A 17452-nucleotide genomic window follows, 5' to 3' on the forward strand; every position below is an offset into this window, starting at 1 on the left:
CTATGTGATATCATACATTGTGACGTTACATGTAGGCGGAGTGTTGCGGACCTACAGGAACGGTTTACAGGCAGCTGATGCTCAGATAAGGCTTGTCTTAAAAAGTCCTCCCTGCGCATCTGCCTGCGACTGATTCACGGACTGGTGCAGCTCTACAGGTATTGGCAGTAGGAGCAAGGGGTGGGCCACCCTTCTTTCTGTAAGGGCCCGGGACATCAGTCCCCACAGTCCCCTCCTGGTGGCTGCCCTGAACGCAGCTGTCCCGGTCGTAGAATACCAATCGGTAACTTGTTATAGTGCTGACTAGTGCATTTTAATGGAATACAATAAAGGGGTTGTGGACAAGTGGAATAGCCTCCCAGCAGAGGTGGTAGAGGCTAAGACAGTAAAGCAATTTAAACATGCATGGGATAGACATAAGGATATCCTTACAAAGAAATAAGGATCAAAAAGGTTTGAGGTAACAATATGGTTAAAAACAAGGAAGACTAGATGGGCCAAGCAGTTCTTGTCTGCCGTCACAATCTCTGTTTCTATATTACAATAATTCTACACTTGGACACTGTGCTCGCCACACTGCGGGCTCGGTGGCTGGTTGCGCTCGCCCCAGGTTCTGTTCTCACTCTATGAGTGTCGTGGACACCCACAAGTGGGAATAGTTCTGGCACAGCTCTCGGCATTATCGGCTGTCAGGATCCCGGCAACGGTATTCCGACCGCCGAGATGTTAACTACATCCCCTCATACTGGCTGCTAATGTGAAAACTTTGGGTTTAGGCTATTTCCATCTATTTTTTATCAGGTCGGTCATTTGCAGGAATGCCAATAAATAGCAGAACAGAATTAAGTTCCGAACAATTGGTGGCTCAGCATTGGCACTACCAGAGCTGATTACGGGTTTCCGTTGCCTCACACACCATTCCCACCACCCAGGGCGTGGCATCTTTATTATTTATTATTAATTGCGGTGTTCCCCAGATATTAAAGAAGTCCGAGTGCCTGGGACTGTGGACTCAGTGCATTAAAGCAACCGGTACTTTCTAATTTGGACCCTCTGCTGGGAACCTGCACATGTGCCAATGTCAGTCAGTGCGTGTGCAAATTGACGGCACCGGGGAGGGATCCTTAGCATCCCACTCCTGAAAAAAATCTGTGGATGGTGTCCTATTGGCTACAACAGCTAACGCCATCTGAAGATATCGCTGATATCTGTACGTCCCCCTATAGGCACATTTGGGGGATCCTTAACTTTTTTTGTGGGTACCTCCAGAAAACAACTGGCTCCAGCTAGGAGATCTGGAAAACATGAACTGTTAGGGGTCCTTGAGATTGGCTACCCCTGCTGTAGTCCCTGAGAATGGGACCGGCTGTGTGTCCTAGCCATTTCAGGGCCTGCTTAGCTGCTGGAAACTGATGTGCAGTCAATTACATCATCACAGCGGAGTGTTTTCTCTCCCATCGCCAGCCACCTCCTGCGTTGGCACTTAGCGCCCTTCCTATACAGGGACCCTCCTGTGGCCCTTTGAGGAAAGCAAACTGTATTGTCTGAACTCTCTTCCAATGTCAGAACAACTGTGACTAATCAGAAAAATCGATCTGATGTTGCTCAATACACACTACCATATTTATTTGAAAGCCCACCCACATCCATAGTCACTGGCTTCATTATAAAGACATCTATTAAAAGGAATCTAGGCTCTCTGTGTTTTAGCTGGGGCTGTAAGAGAAATGGAGGGGGAGGGGGATCCATCAGATTGTTCTTGTGCCAATATACATGAAAACTCAGGTAGGTATACATACCCTGCCCACTGGCATTAGAGGTGAAATTGAGGAGGGAGAGGGGAGCAACGTAAGCAGACGACTATTGTGAAAAAGGCTTAGAAATGTGGTACTCGGGTGAACACGCACGGACAAGTGTACATGGACACACACAGACACGACCAGCATGCAACATTACTAAGGACAGAGTACAGTATGAAAATAAAATATATAGGCAAGTCAGATGTACAGTATATATATAACATTCAACCCGATACACTATTTTGTTTTCTAAACAACTCTGTTATATCCTACATTTAGTCATTACTTGATACTGTGCTAGAAAATATAATTTCACGCTCTTACCTGTGCTAAGGGAACACTTCATTAAATATACGCTAGAATTTTATTACATTTTTTTACTGTGACCTGTGGTCTATACACTTACCGCTTCTAACCCATCGCCAAACTCTGCTGCGAATTCCTGGAACGATAGACTGAGCCAATTCCTAATATTTAGGCCCAGATTTATCAAGCCTTGGAGAGTGATACATTGCACGGTGATACAGTATCAGCCAATCAGCTCCTAACTGTCACTTTTCAAACTCAGCCTGTGACACGACAGTTAGGAGCTGGTTGGTTGGTACTTTATCACCGTGCAAATTATCACTCTCCAAAGCTCGATAAATCTGGGCCTTAATGTAAGGATCTCGCCGCCGTACTCCACGCCCCAACATCAAGTAATGCTGAGCCCCAGTGAATGCGCTCCAATCAATAACAAAACGAGGCGACTTTCACAAGGACATAAGCAAAGTACAGGTGTGCATGCGACAAGACACTGAGCGGAACTCTTCATCCTAATTTACAGTCTCTTACGTCATATCTGTCTGTATGCGTCTTATTCCGCTCCTAGCAGCTAATGCACAAATACAGGAGAAGGTTGTGTTTTTTACGTCAGCATCTGACGCTCAGATGAAATGGACAGGTGACGCCATCGTGCTGGTTTGCAGCTACAATACCGACGCCTGGAGCAACAGGTGAAGGTGGATAGAGATTTCTGCAATCTGCGCAGTGTAAGCGACTGGTGCAGGACTGTGGAACTATATACAGTAATATGGACCAAGGTGCATTATCCAATCCAGAATATTACTCTTGTAACCCCTACTTGACATTGACAGAGCCATAGACGTTAGCAAACAATTATATCCAAATAAGAATTGGGCGGGTTTAGGTGTTGCATAGGTTGCTGAAGTGACTAGGATTCTCTGCTGCACCTAGGTGCACCAAGGCTTATTAGCATAATCCTTTCATCTATTGTTCTCAGCTGCAATACAATACAGAGAGAACAATACAGCGGGGATTAAGTCCGACTGCCCTGGCTCAGTTAATTATATTAGAGGGATAGATAAGCAGGGCTCCATCTGTATATAGAGACCGGCCTGCGGCCTGTAAATTGCCCTGACAATAAATATTAAGTGCTAAAATATGATATTAATTACTATGCCTCAATTAGGAATTGTACCAGTATCTTGATAGCTATTGTCACCTCACATGTATCATACAGGGAATCAGTACGAAATCCCGCCGGACGGGATCTCGGCAGTCGGAATACCGACACCGGAATCCCGACCGTCACAATCCCAACAGGGGGCGAGCGCAACGCAGCCCCTTGCGGGCTCTCTGCGCTCGCCACTAATTTATTCTCCCTCTATGGGTGTCGTGGACACCCACAGAGGGAGAATATGTTGGGATTGTGCCGGTGTCGGTGTTCCGACCGCCGGGATTCCATCCGGCGGGATCTTGACCGCATCCCTCATTCAGGGGCAGATGTATTAACCTGGAGAAGGCATAAGGAAGTGATAAACCAGTGATATGTGCAAGGTGATAAAGGCAGCAGCCAATCAGCTCCTAACTGTTAATTTACATATTGGAGCTGATTGGCTGCTGCCTTTATCACCTTGCACTTATCACTGGTTTATCACTTCCTTATGCCTTCTCCAGGTTAATACATCTGCCCCACAGTATGTTGGTGTTTCTTATTGAGGCATATTATTATTGTATCTATTATACTTATCGCACCGGTACAATGTTTTTCGTTTTAGTTATAGAATTAACATTAACAGACCTGTAGATGATGTTTAGCAAACCCTAATTTTCTTGTGGCCTATTATATGATTTTGGCACTTCTAGCACAGTTTTAAATGTAGTCACTTTTAATTTACTGTGGGGCTGATTGGGATGTGGTTAGTATTGCTGAGCCGCGAGGAAGCAGCTGTGCCATACTGTCCAAAGTGCTGCGTCTGAAGCCGCCGGAACGCCTCTGCCGTGAGGCCTAGCCACATTCCCATGTAACCCAATGGCCCTGTAAGGAACCAGACCCCGTCTTCCAAGACGTATACTGTACCTCGCCCATTTCTGATATAAATATTCTTATCTGCCTCTATACATCAGTATACGGTTTGTAGTTCTATATCCACACTTCTCACCATTCCAGCACAAGTACAGACACTATGTACACACACACACACACACACATACACACACACACACACACATATATATATATATATGGCTTGGCATAGGAGGAAGACGATGTTCATAAACATTAATATACTATATATATAATATATAGACAGAGCTGGCTGCTATTGTTTTGCTCACTGAACACACTTAGAAGTTACTATATAAAGATGACGGTGTAGGATTGTGGGGGGGAGGGGCGGCAGGAGTGGGGGGGGTCATTACTAAACAACACGCCAACTACAAACTGCATCTACAATCAGCTCTACACATTTTAGCGAATATAGAAAATTAGGCACAAACTATACAATGGCTTTTGGAGTATATAATGTGTAACATGAAGATGCCGTCACAGAGAAAACATTTAACATGTGGAAGAGTTTCGGGGTCCCGGAGCCGCCTTATGGAAGACAAACGATTATCGCGCATTGAACTAACAGGGGAGAAACCGTTTAGTTCTACTACGTGTGGCGCTTGCAATGCATCCTGGTATTGGGATGGCTGCCCATTGCAAAGACTTGGAAATCTAAATTTGGGAATTATATTTTTATTTTAAAATCTGCGTCATTCATCTGAGACACTGGGGGTCATTCCGAGTTGATCGCTAGCTGCATTCGGTCGCTGTGCAGCGATGAGGCAACAAAATTGGCACTTCTGCGCATGTGTATGCGGCGCAATGCGCATGCGCGGCGTACTATTACAACGAACGATGTAGTTTCACACAGGGTCTAGCGAAGTTTTTCAGTCGCACTGCTGGCCGCAGAGTGATTGAAGTGGGCGTTTCTGTGTGTCAACTGACCGTTTTCAGGGTGTGTTCGGGAAAACGCAGGCGTGCCAGGAAAAACACAGGCATGGCTGGGCGAATGCAGGGCATGTTCGTGACGTCAAAACAGGAACTGAACAGTCTGAAGTGATCGCAAGCGCTGAGTAGGTTTTGAGCTACTCTAAAACTGCACAAAAAAAATTTGTAGCCGCTCTGCGATCCGTTCGTTCGCACTTCTGCTAAGCTAAAATACACTCCCAGTGGGAGGTGGCATAGCGTTTGCACGGCTGCTAAAAACTGCTAGCGAGCGAACAACTCGGAATGACCACCACTGTTCCTACATATATGCCTATTGTACTGGAAATGGAATGGGATCCTTGTCTTAATCTAAGACTTACAGTAGAAGTTGGGACGCTACAGAAGTTTCGTTCATAATAAACTGATAATTCAAAGAAAATTCTGTAATACAACATAAAACCCTAAATCCCAGTCAACTCCATAATTTCATGGCTCATTTGGAAGGTGGAGGGGCTGTTTCTTTATTCTTTGCATAGTAGGCAGGATAGACCCCGCAAGGTGAGGCGACAGTGAGAAAGCATAATCTTTGTACTATGACAATGATGCTACAAGTGGGATGTAGATAGAGAAGAAAGGGGGCGCGCTTAGAGTTTGAGTGTCTGAATGATCCAAAATGTTCATGAAAACGTTCCTGGAACAATTTTAAGGGCTTTATAATTATAAACATTCTTATGAATGTCAAATCATTTCTATTGTAGAGGAACCTTTGGAGATATCTCCTCAACTTCACTTTACCGCCAACATATTCTCCCGAGATTTGGGTCTACAATAAGGTTGGGCTCTGAAGGCAAGATCTCACCAGGACTGTAGATGGGTGAATGACTGTACATGGGTGAGGTCCTACCGACTAGCCAGACACCACCAACCTCTAGGTTCCATTGGAGAATTCTGCAGAAGGTAAGACTCTCTAGTAAGACAGGGTAATCCGATGGACCCCAGCAGCATGGTTTGGTAAAACCTACTCTTTTAGGAGTATACCTTTCCTTAGGATGGAATTATCTACTGTAGAATTCTCCAAGGAAATGGTCAAACTCAACCCTTGGGTCTGGATCTCTGGAATACTAGCGGTATCAGCGGTTAGCCCTCCATCCCTACCACCACCACCTCCCCCAAAATTCTGCTACTCAATATTAATAGAGGAAAATATTCAAACTTTTTACTCACCCATAATAATCCATGTAAACAATAAGAACAATGATTGAATTAAGTGATGAACATTCAATAATAACCCTATTTAATCACAGGAATGACTACTCTATCCCCCCCCCCCCACCCCTATAAAATAATAGTAATTACTGCGGCTGGACAACCATCTTTAGAGGCACTGCTGATATTTGGCAGTCAAACAAAAGTGGTGGACACGACAGAGAAGCAACGAGAGTGCGAGGCGGTCAGTTAAGGTGTTGGCTACAACATGCAACAAGGGACCCTACTGTTTATCTAAGAGACCACCGGCATAGTCGGAGAAAGAAGAAGTAGACGGATGTCATGGGACATTGGCGGAGGCTGTACTGCGGAGGTACAGACACCATGTATACTAGCATTGTGTTCCTAGCTCAAAATCCTTAGGGGGAAGTTTCAGGCCCAGCGAGGAGGTGCCCAGTGGGTCAATCATATTTTTGTAACGTTCCCCGCGGTGCTTGGACAAAAACGGACCCCAATCCGGCTGTGGGGTACACACCAGCTTGAGCCTCTGTAAGGTAAAGACAGAAAAGTATGTTAAGACGTGGGAATTTGCTGAGAATTGGGTTCATATATCTCACTAAACAGTACAGCGAAAATAAACTTTTCCATTTAGTGGGCAAGCGAACATAAAATATAAATACTTCTTATATAGGATGCCGCTGTGCAGCAGTACAGATGTATAATTAAAGATTCCTGCACCTCAACAGAACTGAAGATTTTTGACAGCCTATGTGTATTTGCTGTATTGTTAAGTGCGCACTATAGTGTACGCACCGAGACATGTCAGGCTGGGGGCGGCTCCGCGCGGTGTCAGCAGTCATTATAACTTTGTCTCGTAGGAGAAAATCTCAGCCCACACGTCATTTCTCAGCTCAATGGGACTATACTGTTACATTAATAACACCATTTTCAATGAAATATGTCCGCTTTGCTCATGTGAATAAGCCCTAAATGTCAGAGTTCGCCATAAATAGTATATGATATATTAGAGAGTGGAAATAAGTTGGGAACAAAGGGGGTAATTCTGAGTTGATCGCAGGAGCAAGTTTGTTAGCAGTTGGGCAAAACCATGTGCACTGCAGGGGGGGCAGATATAACATTTGCAGAGAGAGTTAGATTTGGGTGGGTTATATTGTTTCTGTGCAGGGTAAATACTGGCTGCTTTATTTTTACACTGCAATTTAGATTTCAGTTTGAGCACACCCCACCCAAATCTATCTCTCTCTGCACATGTTACATCTGCCCCTCCTGCAGTGCACATGGTTTTGCCCAACTGCTAACAAATTTGCTGCTGCGATCAACTCAGAATTAGGTCCAAAAGGAGAACACTTTTTTTAAATATACACAACGGAGTCTGTGCCAGTGACCGGTTGTAGAACGCGGTACGGAGCCTTCTGGCACATAGGAAGGTGGACAAGAGATGATAGTGACCTGCAGTAATGGAGATCACATTTGGGGTTAATCTTGCAACGGATTAACCAATTAATTAATAATAATAATAATAATAATAATTAATAAATAATAATAACGCATTTAAATGTAAGCATTATTTTAAGCATTACTGTCATTTGTTCCACTATTTTATTTTTTGTAACAAAAAAGTTGTTTAGAATGCATGAAAAATTACCGCAATTATGAAACAAAGTAAAATTACTCAACACCCTTCAGTTCTGTGGCCTCCACGTGCAGATAGACCACAATCGCTGCGCCCACTATACTTAAACTGGGTACACACTTTAAGATTATCTGTACAATCCGGCTGGTAGGATCAAAAATCGGTGTCCGGGCTCTAGGTCGACAAGGCAGTGTCTAGTTCAACCACTATTGGTCGACAGTAACTAGGTCAACAGGGTTTCTATGTTGACATGTTCTAGGTCGACATGAGATTTAAAAAAATATATATTTTTTTAAACTTTTCTATACTTTACGATCCATGTGGACTATGACTGGGAACGGTAACCTGCGGCGAGCGCAGCGAGGCAGCTTGCCTGAAGCATGGCGAGCGAAGCGAGCCATGCAAGGGGACGCGGTGCACTAATTGGGGTTCCCGGTCACTGTACGGTGAAAATGGCACCAAAAAAGATTAAAAAACTCATGCCGACATTTTGACCTGTCGACCTAGAGGCCCTGTCGACCTAGAATCCCTGTCGACCTAGTTACGGTCTACCAATAGTGGTCGACCTAGACACTGTTGACCTTCAATACCCCCCCCTTAAAAATCTGGTAATGTATGTAAGCAAATGACAATCCACCATTTGCTCCCAAACGCCAGAAAATGGGCAAAAACCATTGTACAGATAGATTGGTTAAATAAATGTAATCGATTTGTCCGAATGACCATTTTTGTCTGTTTTTCAGTGTTTGGGAGCAAATGGTTGATTGTCATTTGCTCCCGTCCATTACCGGATTTTTATACCAACCAGCCAGATTGGACAGATAATCTTGTCGTGTGAACCGAGCTTTATCACTTTAAACCAACATTCATGAATTACACAGATTCTGTGGCTGACTAAAACAAGGTGAAATGCAGGCCTGAGGTCCGCCAGCCCCAGAACCTGTGTAATTCATGAGTGTCCCAGTTTAATACACTGCCAGGCTCCCTAGCAGCCACATATGCTGCCCCAGAGGTAGTACAGCCACTGGACGGCTGTGTATCAGGGACAGAGGGGCAGGCAGGGATACACTACCCCTCCCCCATTGCTACAAACAATTTGACATTTGTTACAAGACTTCTTTTCATATTGCATATCCTTGTGTTTTATGTTTCATAGCTTATGACTAACTAAGCGGCGCTGTCGCCCTACGAGAAGGGGTGAAATATAAAACACCTGATTTAAGATTCTTAACCAATATTTAATATCCAGAGCAACAAAGGCTTTTTCTTTGTCACTCAGCCCGGTGTCCCAGGCAATGTGGGAAGCATCAGAGTAATTGAATTTCTGTTTACGATAATTCCCCGAAGTATACATTGCAAGCTGCAAAAAAAAAAGTTGTGCTAGAAATGAGATTCTAATTATCTCGCAAACGATCGTCCTCTACACCGAGCGGCAGGTGAGAGAGGAATGAAAATGGGCTTCATTTTTTTCTGCAGTTTCTCTTTTTATTGGAAATGTAATTTGATGGGGGGAAATATCAGCCTAACACGGCACGAAAAACAAACATTAAAAGAGCAATTATTGGTTTATTAGCTATTAAAATAAATTGAGCCTCTATTGTCGTTATTTTTTAATCTCCGTTATACTGCCATGTTGACACCTCGACCTCCCAAGTGAATGGCTATAAAAAGTCGCTGGAACTGTCCGGCCCAGGGAGTACGGCGTTTGGCGGGCTATTCTCCATGACAAAGTGAATTGTAATCTGTTTTATACTCCAGCTGTTCTGTTGCATATTGAAAGCTGCGACCGCGTTCCGTGCAGTGGGCAGAAGCGAGCCGTGTTTAGTATGCAAAGCGAGCGCGCAGCTAATGATTGAGATGCGGGAGCTACCTCGATAAAACTGCCTGGCGCAAGATACATTTTGATGACAAACATGATTGGAATCCAAATCACGGAACACGCCAGCATCAGCCACCCCAGAACCATGGACCACGTCGGATAGTGATAAGTGCCATAAGTCATCGGCTCCCACTGCCAAAAGCTGAAGCACAAGATAAACTGAAAAGGCAAAAGGAAAGAATTAATTAAAGGGACATTATACTGACACATTCACTTTAACCACAAAGAGGAACATTTATCAATAATTGTGCTATAACCCGTAGCGACCAGACATCTACTTTCATTACTGTGTACCAGAGTTTCCCAAACATACAGTGCAGGTTTTAAGGATAGCCCTGCTTGGGTCCAGATGGTGAAATCAAACAGACTGAGGTACTAATTAAGTCACATGTGCCCAATCATGGATATCCTTAAAACCTGGACTGTCATGGCAGAGTTTGGGAAACTTGTACACTATGCAATAAATTGGCAATTACATCCTGATTGGTTACTGTGGGTTACAGCCTTGTATGTTTGCAGTTATCTGGGTAATCATGTGTTGATATCAGGGGTGAAACACGACCTGTGCGAGCATCATACGGAAATGTAGTAAGGGTCTCATGTACATGACGCAATGTCTCACTTTCTTCAGCTTACTGAAGCTCCCTCTAGTGATCTAGTCAGCGATATAACTTACATCAGCCTACAACATTGACCAATCACAGCCTTCCTTTTGGTTACTGTGACTTCAGCCGTGGCCTGATCACTAGAGGGAGCTTCAGTAAATCCACTGAAGGTGATCATTTGGTAACGCGATCATTCGGCCCCTGGTTGCTCTGATTGCTGAGAGATAGTGTATGGCAGATATTTAGATTTCAATACTCAATAGGTTGAATCCTATCTGCCTACTGCTAAAGCTATTCAGGGCTGATTCTGAGTTCGCAATAAACCAAGAAATGAGTATGCAACTTTGTAGCTGGACAAACCATCTTGCAATACAAGGGGTGCAAAAACATTTATTACGTTGCATGCAAGAAACACTGTCTGCTTCTGCGGACGGCTTCAATGCATAACTGCCTACTCTACCGGAAAAGTGGGCAAGTCTCCCGCATTCCGCTCACCCCCGGCTGCACCTCTAGGGTTAACACATCATCCCTTTAATTCTGGACACATATTAATTACACAGGTTCTGTGGCTGATTAAAACCAGGGGAAATGGAGTCTTGAAGTCAGCCAGCCACAGAACCTGTGTAGTTAATATGTGTCCAGAATTAAAGGGATGAGGTGGCAACCCTACGCACCTCCCATTTACCCCCCACTCCAGTGGCAAACGCAGGATTTGTAGAGGGGGGGTTTCCGAATGCAGTCCACAATCTCCCGCTCTGCGGAACATTGGAGCAAGTGCAGGAGTCTGGGGGAGCCGTAGAAGAACCTAGAAATGAGATTGGTCTTTTTATACACTGGATACTCTATGGAGTACAGTATTAATAGATGGTCTACATTATAGGCTGTATCAAACATTTAAATAATATAAATAAGTGGTCAGGAAAAGGTTAAGCATCCCATAATAAATAAATAAATAAATACACAAACAGAATGGAACCAGTACTGCACTTTCAAAGCACACATTCTCCCACCTCATGGTAAGGCTCCTGTCTCTTCTCCCTGGCACCTACTCTCTGGTCCAGTGCAATGACTGAGGACTCAGATCCACACATGCAGCATACTTGGTAGAAGAAGCTGCTACCACTTAGCATGCTCAGCTCTGCTCTGTCACTTAAACTTCATGATGTGGCAGCAGCTCTAGTAATTGTATTATATACCATTGCCATGGGTCTCATAATTTGACTTGCCCAGAGGAGAGAGGTTTCTGGGCAACCAGAAATCCCCCCTGCGTTTGCCTATGCACCCCCCGCTTACCCACCTGAAGCCTCTGCTCACAAAGGCAAAGTGCGCGGAGCGATGATGCTATTTGCGCTGAATCGCATCATCGAAGCTTCACCCCCAGCTTTATAATGCCGGTAATGCGGGCACTGTAAATCTGGGGGGCAGGGACGCGAACGCATCTCCACACCCCTGGTCCGCCCTCTATTCCTGGGTATTACAGGCTGTCATGCTGAAAGGCTACAAGGGAATTTAGGACTTGCACTGGGCAAGTGCAGTAATATTATGATTAAAGAAACTGAATAGGATCCAATCTCTGGCAGCTGGCCGTAAATCTCTTTTAGTAATGTCCAAGTTAATGAATAGTCTTCCAACAGGGCTGATTGCAATCAGACACAGCCAAAGGCCGAGCGTAGAATGAGGCTCAACGGGCTTGTGCATAATACGACCACTTTAAAGGCAATGGTGAATATGTCGAATCATTTTATATTGCTGCAGACATGCTGTAGGGAACTGCTGAATGTTTGTGATTTGCTGCCACCTAGTGTTGGAATTTGTGAATTACATATGGCAACCCAAAATTTTGGTTAGCATCGGGAGACACAAATATGGAAACCTATCTGCCTGCTGCAAAAGCTATTTACAGTAGGGCCTGATTGTAAGCTGGAAGTAAAGCAAAAGAGAGCAAGTAACTCTGCACCCGGACAAACCATGCTGCAACGCAAGGGGGACAAAAACATTTATGTTTGTTTGCATGCAGGGTAAATACTGGCTGCTTCTGCATGTAGAAAATGAAGACTGGGAGCGCTGACAGATTTAGCATATATATATTTATTAATGCAGCAATAAAAACCTTCCACCGAGCACGCCTGTAAGCACACGGAGCAATACAGCAGGCCGGCTCCACTACTCACAACAAGGTAGATGCTAGAATCAAGTGGGCTAAGGGACCTTTTCCGTCTGGGGGAGGAGTCACGACACAAGGGGGAGGAGATAGGCCAGCGGGATAGTTCCTCTACTATCCACGCCACCAACTATTACCTTTAGTAATCAGGCCCGAAGCGTGGCGAGCGAAGCGATCCCGCGAGGGTACTTTTTCGGGTACCCTGTTCGCCCTTAGCTCCTCCCCCTGGTGACGTGTCTCCTCCCCTAGATACGTCACAAGGTCCCTTCTCCCACTCCGAAACAGAATCAACCCTCACAACAAGCCCTGTCTGGTAAGAGTTCTGGATATATGTGCAATACAGCAGTGCATTCACTCAGGATGTCTTTAACCCCCAGCACAAGCTTTCACAGAGTGGTCAAGCTCCCGGGGCTCTGACTTGCACTGATATATTATTTTGGTGGGATTTCTTGGGTCTAGGAAGACCCACTATCTCCTATATATTTGCCCTGTGACTGTGCCTGGCCCTCTAACGCTGGGTGGAGTCACAGTGGTGGGCGGAGTTAGCAGCTCCTCCCCTGTCCCAGCACAACACTAGCAGGACAGAGCTGCAGACACATAATCCGCCCACCAACATACGCGCACGCAGGGGGGGTTTCCGAGTACCTAGAAACCCCCCCTGGTCTCCGATCCATCGGCGCTCTCGTCCGATTTTTTTTTTTTTTAAATGAGGAGAAGCTTATGCAGCAGCTCCCTCCTCTTTACACTGTCCGAGTGACAGTGTGAACCTGGCTGCTGCCGCTGCTGGCTGCCTGTAGGGGGAGCTGCAGCGGAAGCGCGCAGCTCCTCTCAGGCAGTTCAAGCCGGGGCCATGAGACAGAGCTACGTGAGGCAGTGTCTGCTGTTTTCTGCTCCCACTGTAGTGTAAGGTGAGGAGGGGGTTCTGTCCAATGTTACTGGATGTGTGTATTGCTATGTAACATGTATGCTGTGTGTGTATGTATATATGCTGTATGCATGTGTACTGTGTGTGTGCATGTATACTGTGCGTGTGTGGCTGTGTGCATGTATACTATGTTTGTATTTTTGCATGTATACTGTTAGTATGTATACTGTGTGTGTGTGTATGATGTGTGCATGTAAACTGTGTGTACACGTATGCTGTGTACAGTATGTGTGTATGTCTATGTACAGATGTTCTGTGTGTGTATATATGTATGTGTATATATGTATGTGTGTGTGTGTATGTACGTATGTATATGTGTATATATATATATATATATATATATATATATATATATATATATACTAGGTGCTTCATCGCGCCCTACGGGCGCTCTTCACACCGTCGGAAGGGGCTGCGCCCCTTTAACCCCTGCAGAGACGCGGGACGTTGGGGAGGGGACACAAAGACGCGGGGCGGCGGGGAGGAGACAGACGGGGAGGGGACACAGACGCAGGGCGGGGACGCAGGGTGGCAGGGAGGGGATACAGAGAGGCGGGGCGGCAGGGAGGGGAGGCAGATACGCGGGGCGGCAGGGAGGGGACGCAGAGACACGGGCTGCAGGGAGGGGACGCAGAGACACGGGCGGCAGGGAGGGGGCGCAGAGACGCGGGAAGGGAGGGGACGCAGAGACACAGGGTACCAGGGAGGGGACGCAGAGATGTGGGGCGGCAGGGAGGGGACGCAGAGAGGCGGGGCGGCAGGGAGGGGAGGCAGATACGCGGGGCGGCAGGGAAGAGACGCGGGGCGGCAGGGAGGGGACGCAGAGAGGCGGGGCGGCAGGGAGGGGGCGCAGAGATGCGGGCGGCAGGGAGGGGACGCAGAGACGCAGGGCGGCAGAGAGGGGACGCAGAGACGCGGGGCGGCAGGGAGGGGACGCAGAGACGCGGGGTACCAGGGAGGGGACGCAGAGACGGGGGCGGCAGGGAGGGGACGCAGAGACGCGGGCGGCAGTGAGGGGACGTAGAGACACGGGTGGCAGGGAGTGGACGCAGAGACGCAAGGAGAGGATGCAGAGACGCGGGCGGCAGGGAGTGGACGCAGAGACGCGGGGCGGCAGGGAGGGGATAGAGAGACGTGGGGCGGCAGGGAGGGGGCGCAGAGACGCGGGCGGCAGGGAGGGGACGTAGAGACACGGATGGCAGGGAGGGGACGCAGAGACGCGGGCGGCAAGGAGGGGACGCAGAGACGCGGGCGGCAGGGAGAGGACGCAGAGATGCGGGCGGCAGGGAGGGGACACAGAGACGCGGGGTGGCAGGGAGGGGATGCGGGGCGGCAGGGAGGGAACGCAGAGACGCGGGGCGGCAGGGAGGGAACGCAGAGACGCGGGGCGGCAGGGAGGGGACGCAGAGATGCAGGGCGGCAGGGAGGGGACGCAGAGATGAGGGGCGGCAGGGAGGGGACGCAGAGGGGCGGGGCGACAGGGAGGGGACGCAGAGAAGCGGGGCGGCAGGGAGGGGACGCAGAGACGCGGGGAGGGAGGGGACGCAGAGACACAGGGTACCAGGGAGGGGACGCAGAGATGTGGGGCGGCAGGGAGGGGACGCAGAGACGCGGGGCGGCAGAGAGGGGACGCAGAGACGTGGGGCGGCAGAGAGGGGACGCAGAGACGCGGGGTACCAGGGAGGGGACGCAGAGACGGGGGCGGCAGGGAGGGGATAGAGAGACGTGGGGCGGCAGGGAGGGGACGCAGAGACGCGGGCGGCAGTGAGGGGACGTAGAGACACGGGTGGCAGGGAGTGGACGCAGAGACGCAAGGAGAGGATGCAGAGACGCGGGCGGCAGGGAGTGGACGCGGGGCGGCAGGGAGGGGATAGAGAGACGTGGGGCGGCAGGGAGGGGGCGCAGAGACGCGGGCGGCAGGGAGGGGACGTAGAGACACGGATGGCAGGGAGGGGACGCAGAGACGCGGGCGGCAGGGAGGGGACGCAGAGACGCGGGCGGCAGGGAGGGGACGCAGAGACGCGGGCGGCAGGGAGGGGACACAGACGCGGGCGGCAGGGTGAGGACGCAGAGATGCGGGCGGCAGGGAGGGGACACAGAGACGCGGGGTGGCAGGGAGGGAACACAGAGACGCGGGGCGGCAGGGTGGGGATGCGGGGCGGCAGGGAGGGAACTCAGAGACGGGGGGCGGCAGGGAGGGAACGCAGAGACGCGGGGCGGCAGGGAGGGAACGCAGAGACGCGGGGCGGCAGGGAGGGGACGCAGAGACGCAGGGCGGCAGGGAGGGGACGCAGAGACGAGGGGCGGCAGGGAGGGGACGCAGAGAAGCGGGGCGGCAGGGAGGGGACGCAGAGACGCGGGGCGGCAGGGAGGGGATGCAGAGACGCGGGGGGCGGCAGGGAGGGGACGCAGAGACGCGGGCGGCTGGGAGGGGACGCAGAGAGGCGGAGCTGCCTGTGCACTCTCACCTGTGAAGTTGGTGTAGCGGCCACATTAGCAGGCGCGCTGTCCCCTGTCTCTGGCCTGTGGTGCCGGCAGCCCAGGCCCTGTGGTGTACAGTCCGGGAATCTGGGGATGTTCGGTGTGCGGAGGAGGCAGCGGGTGTCTGTACCGGCGCAGGGGGGGCTATGAAGCCTTCTCCTGCGCCACCCGTCCCTCCTGATGTGTATGGCAGCGGCGGCAGCAGTTACAGGCGCGGGTGATGCTGCGCCGTAACTGCAATCTCTTCGTTCGTTGTGCGGACGGCGTCTGGCGGGACAGTGGGTCCCAGGCGCGGCTGCAGTGCGGGAGCTGGCGTTGGGGGGGGTGTGGAGGGCGGGAGGGGTGGTGCGGGTTGCGGCTGTCTGGTCGGCCGTGGTGCGGGCGGCAGGGCCCGGCCACCGTGTCCGTGGCGCGGACGGCTGTGGGAGGTGCTGGCTTGTGCGGCGGGTGGGTTCGGTGCGGTGGGTTAGGCTGGGCAGTGTGTGCTGGTGAGTTATGCAGGCGTCGGGGTCGGGGGGTGTCTGGGCTGTCAGTGGCTGCTGGAGGGGGGTTTGGGGTGTGTTGTGCGGGTGGAATTGGGGTGTAGGTGGCACGGGAGGGGTCTGTGGTAACCTGGCAGTGTGTGGTGTCCATGCCCTGGTGGCTTCTGGCTCAGTGGCAAACGCAGGATTTTCATGGGGGGGTTTCCGTGCGCACGCGTGTATGTGTGTGTGTGCTCGTAATTGAGTAGCCAGCACACTGCACAAGCTGTGTGTATGTATATATATATATATCTCCTATATATTTGCCCTGTGACTGTGCCTGGCCCTCTAACGCTGGGTGGAGTCACAGTGGTGGGCGGAGTTAGCAGCTCCTCCCCTGCCCCAGCACACCACTAGCAGGACGGAGCTGCAGACACATAATCCGCCCACCAACATACGCGCACGCAGGGGGGGTTTCCGAGTACCTAGAAACCCCCCCTCTGCGCCCCCTCCCTGCCGCCCCACGTCTCTCTATCCCCTCCCTGCCGCCCCGCGTCACTGTGTCCACTCCCTGCCGCCCGCGTCTCTGCGTCCACTCCCTGCCACCCGTGTCTCTACGTCCCCTCACTGCCGCCCGCGTCTCTGCGTCCCCTCCCTGCCGCCCCACGTCTCTCTATCCCCTCCCTGCCGCCCGCGTCTCTGCGTCCCCTCCCTAGTACCCCGCGTTTCTGCGTCCCCTCCCTGCCGCCCCGCGTCTCTGCGTCCCCTCTCTGCCGCCCCGCGTCTCTGCGTCCCCTCCCTGCCGCCCGCCTCTCTGCGTCCCCTCCCTGCCGCCCGCCTCTCTGCGTCCCCTCCCTGCCGCCCGCCTCTCTGCATCCCCTCCCTGCTGCCCCGCGTCTGCGTCCCCTCCCTGCTGCCCCGCGTCTGTGTCCCCTCCCTGCGTCTCTGCGTCCCCTCCCTGCCGCCCCGCCTCTTCGTCCCCTCCCTGCCGCCCCGCGTCTCTGCGTCCCTTCCCTGCCGCC

General features: G+C 50.3%; 1 protein-coding gene across 1 annotated transcript in view; it reads right to left on the reverse strand.

Annotated features, from left to right (window-relative positions):
• Positions 1-6419: 6419 nt before the first annotated feature.
• The window catches only part of SLC6A5 (solute carrier family 6 member 5), a 180187-nt gene continuing 169154 nt past the window's right edge, over positions 6420-17452 (reverse strand). The window contains exons 15-16 of the mRNA XM_063944158.1: positions 9789-9956; positions 6420-6811 (exon numbers count right to left, since the gene is read on the reverse strand). Of these exons, the coding sequence (XP_063800228.1) occupies positions 6656-6811; positions 9789-9956 (324 nt within the window). The 3' untranslated portion in view covers positions 6420-6655. The remainder of the gene's footprint in view (positions 6812-9788; positions 9957-17452) is intronic.

Source organism: Pseudophryne corroboree, chromosome 11 (genome assembly GCF_028390025.1).
Source record: "Pseudophryne corroboree isolate aPseCor3 chromosome 11, aPseCor3.hap2, whole genome shotgun sequence".
Classification (NCBI taxonomy): Eukaryota; Metazoa; Chordata; class Amphibia; order Anura; family Myobatrachidae; genus Pseudophryne; species Pseudophryne corroboree.